Here is a 12,558-nt window from a genome sequence, read left to right as displayed (position 1 = left end):
CTTCGCTCGCTTTATCCGTGCATGACATGAGAAAACAATTAAAATTAAGAAAATAAGAATTAAGAAAATTAGTAATTAAGAAAATAAGCTCGTACTTCAATCAATCAATATCAATCAATTAATACTGATCTACATTTAGGACAGTCGCCCAGGTGGCAGATTCCCTATCTGTTGTTTTCCTAGCCTTTTCATAAGTGATTTCAAAGAAACTGGATATTTATTGAACATCTTCCTTGATAAGTTGATCCATTGATCCAATACCTAACTCCCCTTCCTATAAATGAATATTTGCCCCAATTTGTCCTCTTGAATTCCAATTTTATCTTCATGTTGTTGTTGTTGTTGTTGTTGTAATTTTTCCTACTTTTAAAGACACCACTCAAACTTATTCGTCTACTAATGTCATTCCACACCATCTCTCCACTGACAGCTTGGAACATACCACTTATTGCATGAAACTATTTTCATATTTTTTACCCGTATTGAACTTAATACTACTTGTTGCAATTCTTCTTTATTTTCCACCTAATTCAATACATATGTAATCCTGGTGAGGGTCCCATACACTGGAACCATACTCTAGTTGGGGTCCTACCAGAGACTTGCATGCCCTCTCCTTTACATCTTTACTACAACCCCTAAACACCCTCATAACCATGTGCAGAGAATTAGGTGGAAAATAAAAACAAGGATTCTAACCATTACATACCACTTACACAAGCAGCTCGTCTTCTTTCTCCCAAGTCTTCCCAGCCCAAACTTTGCAACATTTTTGTAACGCTACTCTTTCGTCGGAAATCACACAGAACAAATTGAGCTGCTTTTCTTTGGATTTTTTTCCAGTTCTTGAATCAAGTAATCCTGGTAAGGGTCCCATACACTGGAACCATACTCTAGTTGGGGTCTTACCAGAGACTTGTATGCCCTCTCCTTGACACCTTTACTACAACCCCTTAACACCATCATAACCATGTGCAGAGATCTGTACCCTTTATTTACAGTCCCATTTATGTGATTACCCCAATGAAAATCTTTCCTTATATTAACACATAGATACTTATAGTGATCCCCATAAGGAACTTTCACCCCATCAACGCAGTAATTAAAACTGAGAGGACTTTTCCTACTTGTGAAACTCACAACCTGACTTTTAACCCCATTTATCATCATACCATTGCCTGCTGTCCATTTTACAACATTACCCAGATCATTTTGCAGTTGCTCACAATTTTGTAACTTATTTATTATTCTATACAGAATAACATCATCTGCGAAAAGCCTTATCTCTGATACCACTTCTTTATTCATATCATTTCTTCTTCTTCTTTTATGACCGCATAGGATCACTTTAGTCAGTCCATCGTTCAGGTCTCTTTGAAGGGATTGTTTGGGCTTTGCGGTCCTCCCAGTACTTCTTCAGATGCTCCGATCTTCGTGCCCTTTGCTCAGTTGAAAATATGCATGTTGTTAGTTTGTTTCGTGTAAGGGTAAAGTGGAGGTCTGTATTCTTGAATTTTGTATTCAATTTTATCTTATTTGTAGTGTCTTCTGTTGTAAGGCATATTTCCTTCAGATCCTCTCTTACTTCTCTGATCTATTTACATCCTGTTGTGGTATTTTTTAGACGAGATTGTGTTGTACTAGTTGTTTCAGAAGTCTCGAATCCTGCATCCTTATGATATGTCCAAAGAATCCCAGTTTTCTCTTACGCATAGTATCTGTAATGGGTTCTAGCTCTCTGTACACAAATTTGTTATGTATTATCCGCCACTGTCCATCTTTCTAGTATTTTTGTTGATGCAGGTTCTTCCAATCCTCCTTTCAATTTTCTGAAGTCTGTCAGTCTTTGATTGTTTATTCAGGTGAAAAGTGTTTCTGCTGCATATGTAGCTTCCGGTTTTATAACTGTGTTGTAGTGTTATAGTTCTCTCATCATTTATACATATAAGAAAACATAAAGGTCCAATAATACTACCTTGAGGAATTCCCCTCTTAATTATAACAGGATCAGATAAAGCTTTGCCTACTCTAATTCTCTGAGATCTATTTTCTAGAAATATAGCAACCCATTCAGTCACTCTTTTGTCTAGTCCAATTGCACTCTCCCGTGATCCACCCTATCAAATGCTTTAGACAGGTCAATTGCGATACAGTCCATTTGACCTCCTGAATCCAAGATATCTTGCTGGAATCCTACAAGTTGAGCTTCAGTGGAATAACTTTTCCTAAACCCGAACTGCATTATAATGAACCAGTTATTAATTTTGCAAACATATCTAATATAATCAGCAAGAATGCTGTCCCAAAGCTTACATGCAATGCATGTCAAACTTACTGGCCTGTAATTTTCAGCTTTATGTCTAATCACCCTTTCGTTTATACACAGGAGCTACTATAGCAACTCTTCATTCATCGGTATAACTCCATGCAAACAATAATCAAATAAATACTTCAGATATGGTACTATATCCCAACCCATTGTCTTTAGTATATCTCCAGAAATCTTATCAATTCCAGCTGCTTTTCTAGTTTTCAACTTTTCTTATTGTAAATGTCACTGTTCTGATATGTAAATGTTAATACTTCTTTAGCATTAGTCACCTCCTCAATCTGGATATTATCCTTGTAACCAACAATCTTTACATACTGCTGACTGAATACCCCTGCATTATGAAGATCCTCACATACACACTCACCTTGTTCATTAATGATTGCTGGAATGTCCTTCTTGGAACCTGTTTCTGCTTTAAAGTACTTATACATACTTTATGACAGGAGATGTTGGAAATGTTCTCCTCCTGCATACACACATTTTTCGCATCGTCGTAGTAAACTCCATTTCACACATTCACACGCATAAGTTCGCTTTCCATAATTGAGGCTATTTCTCTCTGGATATGTTCTCTCAGTTCGTCCAACATGTCAGAGTTTCTTGTATACACTTTATTCTTTAAGCTCCCCCATAAATAACAGTTACAAACAGTTGAATCTGGGAAGCATGACAGTCATAAGTCCGTACTAATAACCTGGTCTTCAAAAATCTCTTCAATTATGTTTAATGTGTATGCATAGTGGCAGAGCCTTGCTGAAAATATCCTTTTCGACAGTCAGTGTCAGTCAGTTTGCAAAAAATGTTTTGTGAATATTATCCATGTATCTTTGTGCATTTATTATGCCCTGAAAAAAATAGGTCCTATAATTCTGTACCCATTCACTACGCACCATACTCAGATTCGTTCGTCTTGTAGAGGAATTTCGTATATTTGATGGGTGTTTTTTGTACTCCAATATCTGTTATACTACGTTGTTCAATTATTTCATCATGAATGTTTCACAACATACAAAAAAGTACCTGCTTATCATGATCATGTGAATGCAGTTCATGTACTGCTGTTACCTTGTACGGTTTCAATTTTAACATTTTCGTAGCCCGTTCGAAACCCCGGCTTCTTGTCCAAGTCGTCTTAGGGATTTTGTAGGCATATATTCTAATCTTTCTGCGATTTCATTTTCTTTTTCCTCGTTAAGTACACGTTTTTTAACGCCTTTCTTCTTATTAGACTAAGTAAAGAACCAGTTCCTCTCAATTTGTTTACAAGTTTCCGCATGGTCTCTCTGTGTGGAGGGCATACACCTGGAAATTATATTACAAATTGCCTAACGACTTCCCTGCAAGACTCTGTTTTAACATATTTATCGTACATAAATACCCCTTCCTCTACCGTGTACATATGGGGAGGCATTATGAGTAACACTTCATAACTCGAGAACAGTTGGAGCAACACATCAACCCTTAATGCACGTTCTAAGCACGGACCTAAACTGCAAAGTGTGGGCATTCCCGTGCTGTTGCTGCGCTGTGTTACGGGAAGTGATGAGTCAACGGGAGGCAGATAAGCTTGGCGCACCTGCCCGCCAACCAATGAGAGAAACTCACTGTAGTATGACATCAAATTTATCAAGTGCGGGAAGAGGAAATACTCTTACTTGTTTGTTCTGCAAATTAATGCAATAGGCAAAGTAAAAGAGCAGTTTGAAATATGTATAAATATATTTAATGTTGTGTTGAGGCAGAGAGGGAAATACAGTATAGCAGTCCACAAAGCATAATATAGCAAGCATGCTTATTACTAAACTTATCCTATATCTGCTTTCCCTAGCACCAAATTCATATCGATTTACCAAAATTTGATCTTTTGATGCAGTAATCAGTGAAAGGTTGACATCAACTCCTTGAGAAAAAAAATAAAAATAAAATAAATTTATGATCACTGAAGTAATCTAGACTGCCCTAAAATTTGAGGTTCCACGAGTTCACAATTGAAGAGAACATTTTATTTTCATGGTGTTGGATCTCAGATTGTTAGGTTTGTTTCAGATTTCATATTCGACTACAGTTTGCTCAATAGATTATATGCCTAATAAAAGAATAATCATAACTATAACAACTCTTTCCAATCCTGCTTAATCCTTAACATACACTTCTGTCATTAAGACCAACGATCTCTCCCGAGTGGCCTTTTCTACAAGCATCCTCTTGATTAGGCTGGGTACTGGTGGTATTATTGTTTTAAGAGGAAGTACAACTAGGCAACCATCCGTATATTTATATAAAAGAACATGTCCTGACTGACTGACTGACTCACTCACTCATCATCACCGAGCCAAAACTACTGGACATAAAGAAATGAAATTTTGAGGATACATTTATATTACAGTATACGTGCTCGCTGAGGGAGGATTTTTGGATATATTCCATTGCTAAGGGGGTGAAAAGGGGGGTGAATTTTTAAAATGAGTGTAACTATATCTCAAAACTTTAAAAGTTTACAGATTTAAAAACTGGTATTTAGAATCTCCTTTAAAAATAAAGAAACACATATTTTTTTGTTTTTGGAAAATCCCACTAGGAGGGATAAAAAAGGGTGAAAATGAGGTTGAATGCCTTTAATGAGGATACTTATATCTCAGAAACTGAAGGTATTACAGGCCACGGGTTTAGTACCGCCAAGGCACCCAAGACGACACCACGCCGGATCTCCTTAAGGATTTGATCCATATTAAAAATGCTTATAGGAAAAGATGGCAAAGATTTAGGGACCCAACTGACCGGGCAGAATACCTGGACCTAGCCCGGGAAGTACGAAATCGATTGCTGGAAAGGAAGATTGAAAAATGGGAGGAACTTTGTCATAATCTCTCAGAAAACAAGTCAGATCGCGAATTTCGGCAGATTATATATAAAACGTTAAGCATTTAATTATAAATTTCAGTATAATACTGTAGCGAACCACAGGTACCTTGCTAGTCCTCTATAGGGTGGGTGGGGAGTAGCTACCCAGTTTTAAATGTCCATAAGTTGAGATTTATTAATCAAAGTTGTTTTGTTTTGTTACAGTATCCCTGAGAATACCCTGACCTGCAGTAGCATCTTCTTCCAGTGAACGAGATGGCAGAAAGGTTGACTTTAAAAGAGCGCGCCCAGGTTGCTTCGCAGTTTGAAGTGTGGCGATCTGTAGCCCTTGTTCAGCGATGGTGGCGGGGTGTTCATGGTCCTCATGCCACACTTGATGCTAAAACCATTAGGAATTGTCACACCAAGCTAAGAACAACTGGGTTAGTTGTAGATAAACCAAGAAGAGGACAATCTTCGGTAGCGTGATCGCCAGAAAATGTAGCGGCAGTGAAGGTTATTCACTCGCAGTCCTGGTAAATCAGCACGCCACGCAGCTCGTGAGAGTGGAATCAGCAGGCATACAGTGCGTGTTGTGTTAAAGAAGGACCATGTCTGGAGACCATGGAAGCCCCATTATGTTCAGGAGTTATCGTTGGAGACAATTGGCCGGATCTGTTAAAAAACATGACATTCCTGTATGTTTACGTCGTTTGGTCGACAACGCAAGGGCATATGTGGAATTTTAGTGTGGTACACACATTCTCATGGTCCTGAGAACCGAACACAACTCGTTCCGTGTGAAAATATTTTGTTAACAAAAAACTTATGGACATTTAAAACTAGGGAGCCACTTCCCACCCACCCTGTATATAACACTAATCAGAGTGACAGAAAAAGGAAGGGATCTGACACTACGAAAAATAAAGCTATCAGCCCAAGAAAGATGAGGGCCACGAAAGGCACATAAATGGAAAACTCTCTGACCCTCACAACCTAACAGCGTTGGGGTCGGAAAAGAAGAAGAGTTGACCAAGGGAGGTCAGATAGATTGATGAAAGTGAAGCTAAAACAAGCATGCTGGGATCAGGAATAAGTAGAATTCATGAGGGGAGAGTCTATTGATGAGAAGACAACACTTCTCCACTCAGTAACCTAGGGAGTATAACTGTATGCAGAGTTTGTGTATTCTGTTTGTTTCGGTTACTCTTTCTTCTCAAACTTACCTGTCACTGTGTTCATCCTCTACCTGATCCTATACTCACTCCTAACTTCCCACTTTTAATTTATCGGTATGTTTGTACTAGTGGCCCACCCTGGCTTTGCACAGCGATTTTGAATTTATGGTAAAAGACCTTATAAGACATCCATGTAGACAACATTAAATGTTTTTCTCCTGCTGTATGAATGCAACTCAGTGCAAAGTTTTTCAAAGGCCAGCCTCTTACCTCATTCCTTTCTCCTCATTTGTTAGAAGTCATACAAATTATATTCAGAAGAGGGAATTTTTATCTTAAGGTGAATTGTTGTTTGAGTCATCAGTCCATAGAGTGGTTTGATGCAGCTGTCCACACCACCCTAGCATGTGCTAACCTTTTCATTTCTATGAAACTGCTGCATCCTACATCTGCACTAATCTGCTCGTCATATTCATACCTTGGTCTACCCCTACCATTCTTACCTCCTACACTTCCCTCAAAAACCAACTGCATAAGTCCTGGGTGTTTTAAGATATGTCCAATCATTCTATCTCTTCTTCTGGTCAAATTTAGCCAAATCGATCTCCTCTCACCAATTTGATTCAGTATCTCTTCATTCGTGATTCGGTCCATCCATCTCACTTTCAGTATTTTTCTGTAACACCACATTTCAAAAGCTTCTATTCTCTTTCTTTCAGAGCTAGTTATCGTCCAATTTCATACAATGCCATGCTCCAGACATAACTCTTCAAAAACGTCTTTCTAATTCGTATATCAATGTTCAAAGTGAGCAAATTTCTTCTTTTCTTGTCTTCATGGGATATATGATACGTGTACGCATACACTGCTATGTAGTTATTTCGCATGGAGTCACACTCTAACTCATCACAACGATACGGTTATGAATTTAATTTAAATCGAGAGTCGCCAAAAATTCTAACGTTAAAGAAAATTACAATAAAAAGAAAAGTTATGATGAAAAAGAAAAACTAAGACGCTATGGGACGTGATATGAACTATGTAAAATACTAGTGGCATTTCCAACGCTATATTTACAACAAATCAAATAAGCGACACTAAACACATCTATTTACATAGGATAAAGAGAAAAAGTCTTACGTGCTACACAGATTCTACGTGAATCGCGGTTCACCACAAAGGATCTATTCAGAACTAGATTGACCATCAAAAAAAATTCAGCACTCGGGCTATTCTCCATTAAAACAACGAGACAAGGTATTCAAACAACGAGAAACAATATACAACATCATCCTGAAAGGAAAAAACATATAAATAGCCACCAATATCATGTAGAAAGCAATGGACAACATTGCCTCCTGCTGCATTTGAGCATTTGAGCGCTCAGCAGCGCGATCATCCGTCATGTATTTCCGGGTAGGCTGCGAGCTGAAAAGAAATGTTGAACTCAACATTGTACTAAAGTATGGATTCTGTCTCCCAAGATTATCACAAGGAAATACCATCTCATTCGCGCCGTCTAATACAAACATGGCCAATATATCAGCTTGCAATGAGATAACGTCTTTCGTAATTTTAATTTTAATACCCAAGTAACAATATTCATCAGCTTCCTTTAAGACTTTATTTCCTAATCTAATATTTCCTGCATCACCTGACATCGTTCAACTGCACTCCATTACTTTTGTTTTGGACTTAGCAATTTCTCCAGATCTTCTGCAGTCTCAGATAAAATAATATCATCGGGAAATCTCAAGGTTTTGATTTCCTCTCCTTGGATTGTGATTCCCTTTCCAAATTTCTTCTTCTTTTCTTTTCTTCTCTTTGATTTCCTTTACTGCCTGTTCTATGTAAACATTGAAAAGGAGGGGCGGGGGGGGACAAACTGCAACCTCGGCTCACTCCTTTCTGGATTGCTGCTTCTTTTTCAAAGCCCTCGATTCTTATCACTGCAGACTGATTTCTATACAGATTGTAGATCATTCTTCGTTTTCGGTATCTGATCCCGATCACCTTCAGAATCCCAAATAGCTTGGTCCAATCAACATTATCGAATGTCTTTTCTAGATCTATGAATGCCATGTATATGGGCTTGTCCTCCTTAATTCGATCCTCTAAGATTAGACGTAAAGTCAGGATTGCTTCACGTGTTCCTACATTTCTTCTGAAGCCAAACTTATCTTCTCCCAACTCAGTTTCAACTTGACTTTCCATTCTTCTGTAAATACATGTTAAAGTTTTGCAGGGGTGAGATACTAAACTAATGGTGCGGTAGTTTTCACGCTTGTCAGCACCAGCTTTCTTGGGAATAGGTAATATAACATTCTGCCAAAAATCGAGTGGCATTTCTCCTGTCTTATACATCTTACACACTAAATGGACTAACCTCGCCATGCTGGTTTCTCCTAAGGCAGTCAGTAATTCAGAGGAAATGTCATCAATTCCAGGTACCTTGTTCCTACTTAGGTCTCTCAAAGTTCTGCCAAATTCTGACCTCAAAATTGGGTCCCTCATTTCATCAGCATCAACAGCCTCTTCTTGTTCCACAACCATATCATCTACATCTTTACCTTGATACAACTGTTGGATATGTTCCTGCCATCTTCTTGCCTTCTCTTCTTTCTTTAGAAGTGGTTTTGCAAGTGTGTGAATTAGACAATTTATTTTGATCAAGATTATGTAATTAATATCAAAATATGATTTCTAATTTTAAGCATACTATTTTACCACAAACTATAAAATAAAATTCTCTCTCTTGAGGGCTACCTCTTACAGATAGATACATACAGTCATCAGCATCTTTGTAGATAATTTTATGCTCAATAATTCTTCCACACATACTCGGGATACATTGCAGATGGTTTAGGCAGCTTAAGTCAAGCAAACACTCGGAGGTCTGTTTCTTCTTTGAATCCCTTTGCTGAAGCTGTCACTGCTTGGCTTCCTTTTACATAGATTAACATTTTATACATCTAAACCTTTCTTTATTAATGCTCTATACAACGGTGGAAATCACAAGAAAATCTGTATGGTGGTTCTCGAGATTAGCCCACTCAAATACCGACTATTGGAGACTTATTTTTTAATATGTATAGATATACTGTACTTGTTTGTATAATTTCACTACATACCTGTTACAAGAAACAATAACTCTTGTGAGTTGCTCAATCAGTATGCCACTACTTACACGGCCCACTAAACTCAAAACTTACCTGTGTGGGTGCGCACATGTTTCTGTAGGTCTCCTGATGTCTTGAAGCCCTTACCACATGTTTCTTCTGGACACTTGTATGGTTTCTCACCCGTATGTGTTCGAACGTGAGCTTTACGTCCATAACCGGTGGCAAATGCCTTATCACAGCCACTCTCCGGACAGCGGAATGGGCGATCACCTGTGTGTGAGCGTTCATGAACCTGACAACACATGAGCCTTACATCAGCAAGTTGTGAACTAACCAAATTATAAAATACACCTGATTATTCTATTATTAGTAAATTACTTATTCTTAATGATAATTGCCACTGAAAACAGTAAACACTTTAACCATCATGTGCATCATATATGATCCACACCTGTATTTTTATTCTGACCATAAGCTCACAATACATTCACACACAATACAGTCGGAAAGCGGTCTGCGCATCATACGCGCTCACATTGCATTCAAAGACATGAGTATCAATTCACGGTGGCTGGTGGGCCAGCAATATTGTTTCTGTAATACATGACCTCTGCAAGCATGGATAATATGGTTATGTGAAGTATGTTTATGCATTGTTTTACTGTGTCCATTGTTTACAAGATCATTTGAAAATAAAATAAAATAAATGAAATTGTACACAATACAGGAATCATGCAAGTACAACGAAGGCTGTCATGCAATATTCTTATAGGCTGAAATGTGTCCCGTTTGAGTTTAAATGCTGGTTACTGCACGAAAGTGCTACTAGAGGGGATACATATAGATGCAAGATACCAAATATAACCTTGATCAATGTGAACCACAGCGCTAAGGTGAGTGAACATGCAATATGCACCAGTGGTACATTTGACAAGCCCTTGACCAGCAACATGAGTTTGAAAGAGGCAGATTGAATGTTTTGGTGCACTGCTCACCACTTGAACCCTTCTGACTACACTAGGCATGGGTGTTGGATGCAGTGTGAATGTGACGGTATACACATGTCGGGAAGGCTTAGGTTGACCCCAGCAAACCACCAGCAAGGAGGATTGTTTCATTGCGTGACAGGCTGTAAGCTGCACACTCTAAGACATCATATCCAGGCGGCTAACAGAGCTAAATATCTCATCACAGTGTCCCTGTACCAGTGTCGCAGAACCATTACAACCTGAGCATCGTCGAACACGTTTGAACTTCTGTCAGAAACGGGTAGTATGGCAGTGGTGTTCAGTGATGAAGCAGGGTTCTGCACACTACTCCTATGACAAACCACAATGTGGGGTGCCACTCCCCACTGGTAGTGATTGAACGAATCCAGATGGCACAGTGATACAACCACAAAATTCTGCAACCACGTGGCTTCCCCTCCTAGTGCAGCTCAAGAACCCAATTTTCCAGCAGGATAATGCCCCCAGCTTCACACAGTCTATTTTTTTTTTTTTTTTTTTGCTTTACATTGCAGTGACACAGATAGGTCTTATGGCGAAGATGGGGTAGGAAAGGCCTAGGAGTGGGAAGGAAGTATCTGTGGCCTTACTGAAGGTACAGCCCCAGCATTTGCCCGGTGTGAAAATGGGAAACCAGAGCTGCCAACAGTGGGGTTCAAATCCACAATATCCCAGATGCAAGCTTACAGTTGTGTGCCTCTAACTGCAGGGCCAACTCACCCAGTCACACAGCCTTTGTGATGTCAGCAAGGTCTCCATACTTCTTATCCACGAAGAACATTCGGGAACAGATTGGACGGCAACTTAGGCCAATGGAATCTACAGCAGATTTTGAGGTTAGTTGCACCACATGTGGCAGGATCTTCCTCAGGAGAACATCCGACATCTGTATGTCACCATGCCTGACCTGCTAAAGCGGGACCAATACAGTACTAAGTGCATCCAGCAAGTGTTTGTAGCCCTACAATAAATGCTTCAAGTGGTACAATATTTTAATGTTTTCTTTTCTACCATGTCCTATGCCTGTACCCACTTTGTGCCCCTACAATGACTCCTTCATGTTGTGCAATTTTTTTCTTTTGTTGCAAATAGTTTTGGAGGTGTCCATGTCCCTGGAGTACTTGTCACACTGGATGGCAACTTTATAGATTTGTTTCACACCCTCTAGCATCTCTTCGTAGAAGGCCTTCTTGTTTAGCTTCTGCTTCTACTGCTTTGCAAGTTTCTTAGTGGCCTTGTACCTCATCCTCAGTCATTGCTCGCCCTAGCTTTCCTAGACGGCCACCACTCCTTGAGAGCAGTTTTCTTCTTCCTGAGTGCCTCTTGGACTTTATCTTTCCACCGCCACATCTCCTTGGCAATCTTCAGTCTCTCTTTTGACACCCTCGTGCAGTAACTCTAGAAACGTTGCCACATATGTGGTCTGGCCTGCCAAGTGTTATATGGCTTCAGATCCTGAGCAATATAGGCCCTGATGTCACAATGAATGGCTGAGCTGTTTGTGTTTCCTTTAGCTTAAAAATTTGATCTTATATTGAGCCGTATCCTGCCGGCTCATAAGAAATATTCAGAGTATTATTTGACATAATATATAAATTTTTATTCATATAAATTACAGTCATAAATGGTAGAGTATTGAATCCCAAGATAGCTGAGACAGGAAGTCGATGGAAACATCAAGTCGCTGGATATTGCCTAACACTTCCTTGTGACCGTGAGAATAGCTTAGCGTAACCAAGCGTTGGGAAGGATCGGCACGTGTACAAGGTGATGACCAAGCAATATTGCGGCCAATGAGAACGTGAGGATTTGGCAAGTACGGAGTCTACATCGCGACAAGTCTTAATTCCCAGGTTGACCAACGTGTATAGTTGCTTGAGTTAATTTCTGTCATTCATCGGTTTTCCATAGGTCTAGAAGCAAAATATAATCAGAAATACGATATAATAATTAGAGGAAGAGATTTGCTATTGTTTGAACTGTGTTTCATAAATGTATAATAATTAATATTGTGTCATCATACATAGCAAGCTTTCTGATTGGTGGTTTGTTTAGACATCCGGGAACCCCAGAGTTGA

The 12,558-nt window shown here is 39.1% G+C and overlaps 1 protein-coding gene across 6 annotated transcripts in view; it reads right to left on the bottom strand.

The window, feature by feature from the left end:
- LOC136879074 (zinc finger protein 143) overlaps window positions 1-12,558 on the bottom strand; it is a 166,788-nt gene that overhangs the window by 68,698 nt on the left and 85,532 nt on the right. For all 6 annotated transcript variants that reach the window (XM_067152825.2, XM_067152824.2, XM_067152827.2 and 3 more), the window contains one exon: window positions 9,564-9,765. In XM_067152825.2, the coding sequence (XP_067008926.1) occupies window positions 9,564-9,765 (202 nt within the window). The remainder of the gene's footprint in view (window positions 1-9,563; window positions 9,766-12,558) is intronic.

This window comes from Anabrus simplex, chromosome 8 (assembly GCF_040414725.1).
Source record: "Anabrus simplex isolate iqAnaSimp1 chromosome 8, ASM4041472v1, whole genome shotgun sequence".
Taxonomy (NCBI): domain Eukaryota; kingdom Metazoa; phylum Arthropoda; class Insecta; order Orthoptera; family Tettigoniidae; genus Anabrus; species Anabrus simplex.
Note: the sequence above shows the minus strand (reverse complement) of the source record. Positions and strands in the feature narration are given on the sequence as shown.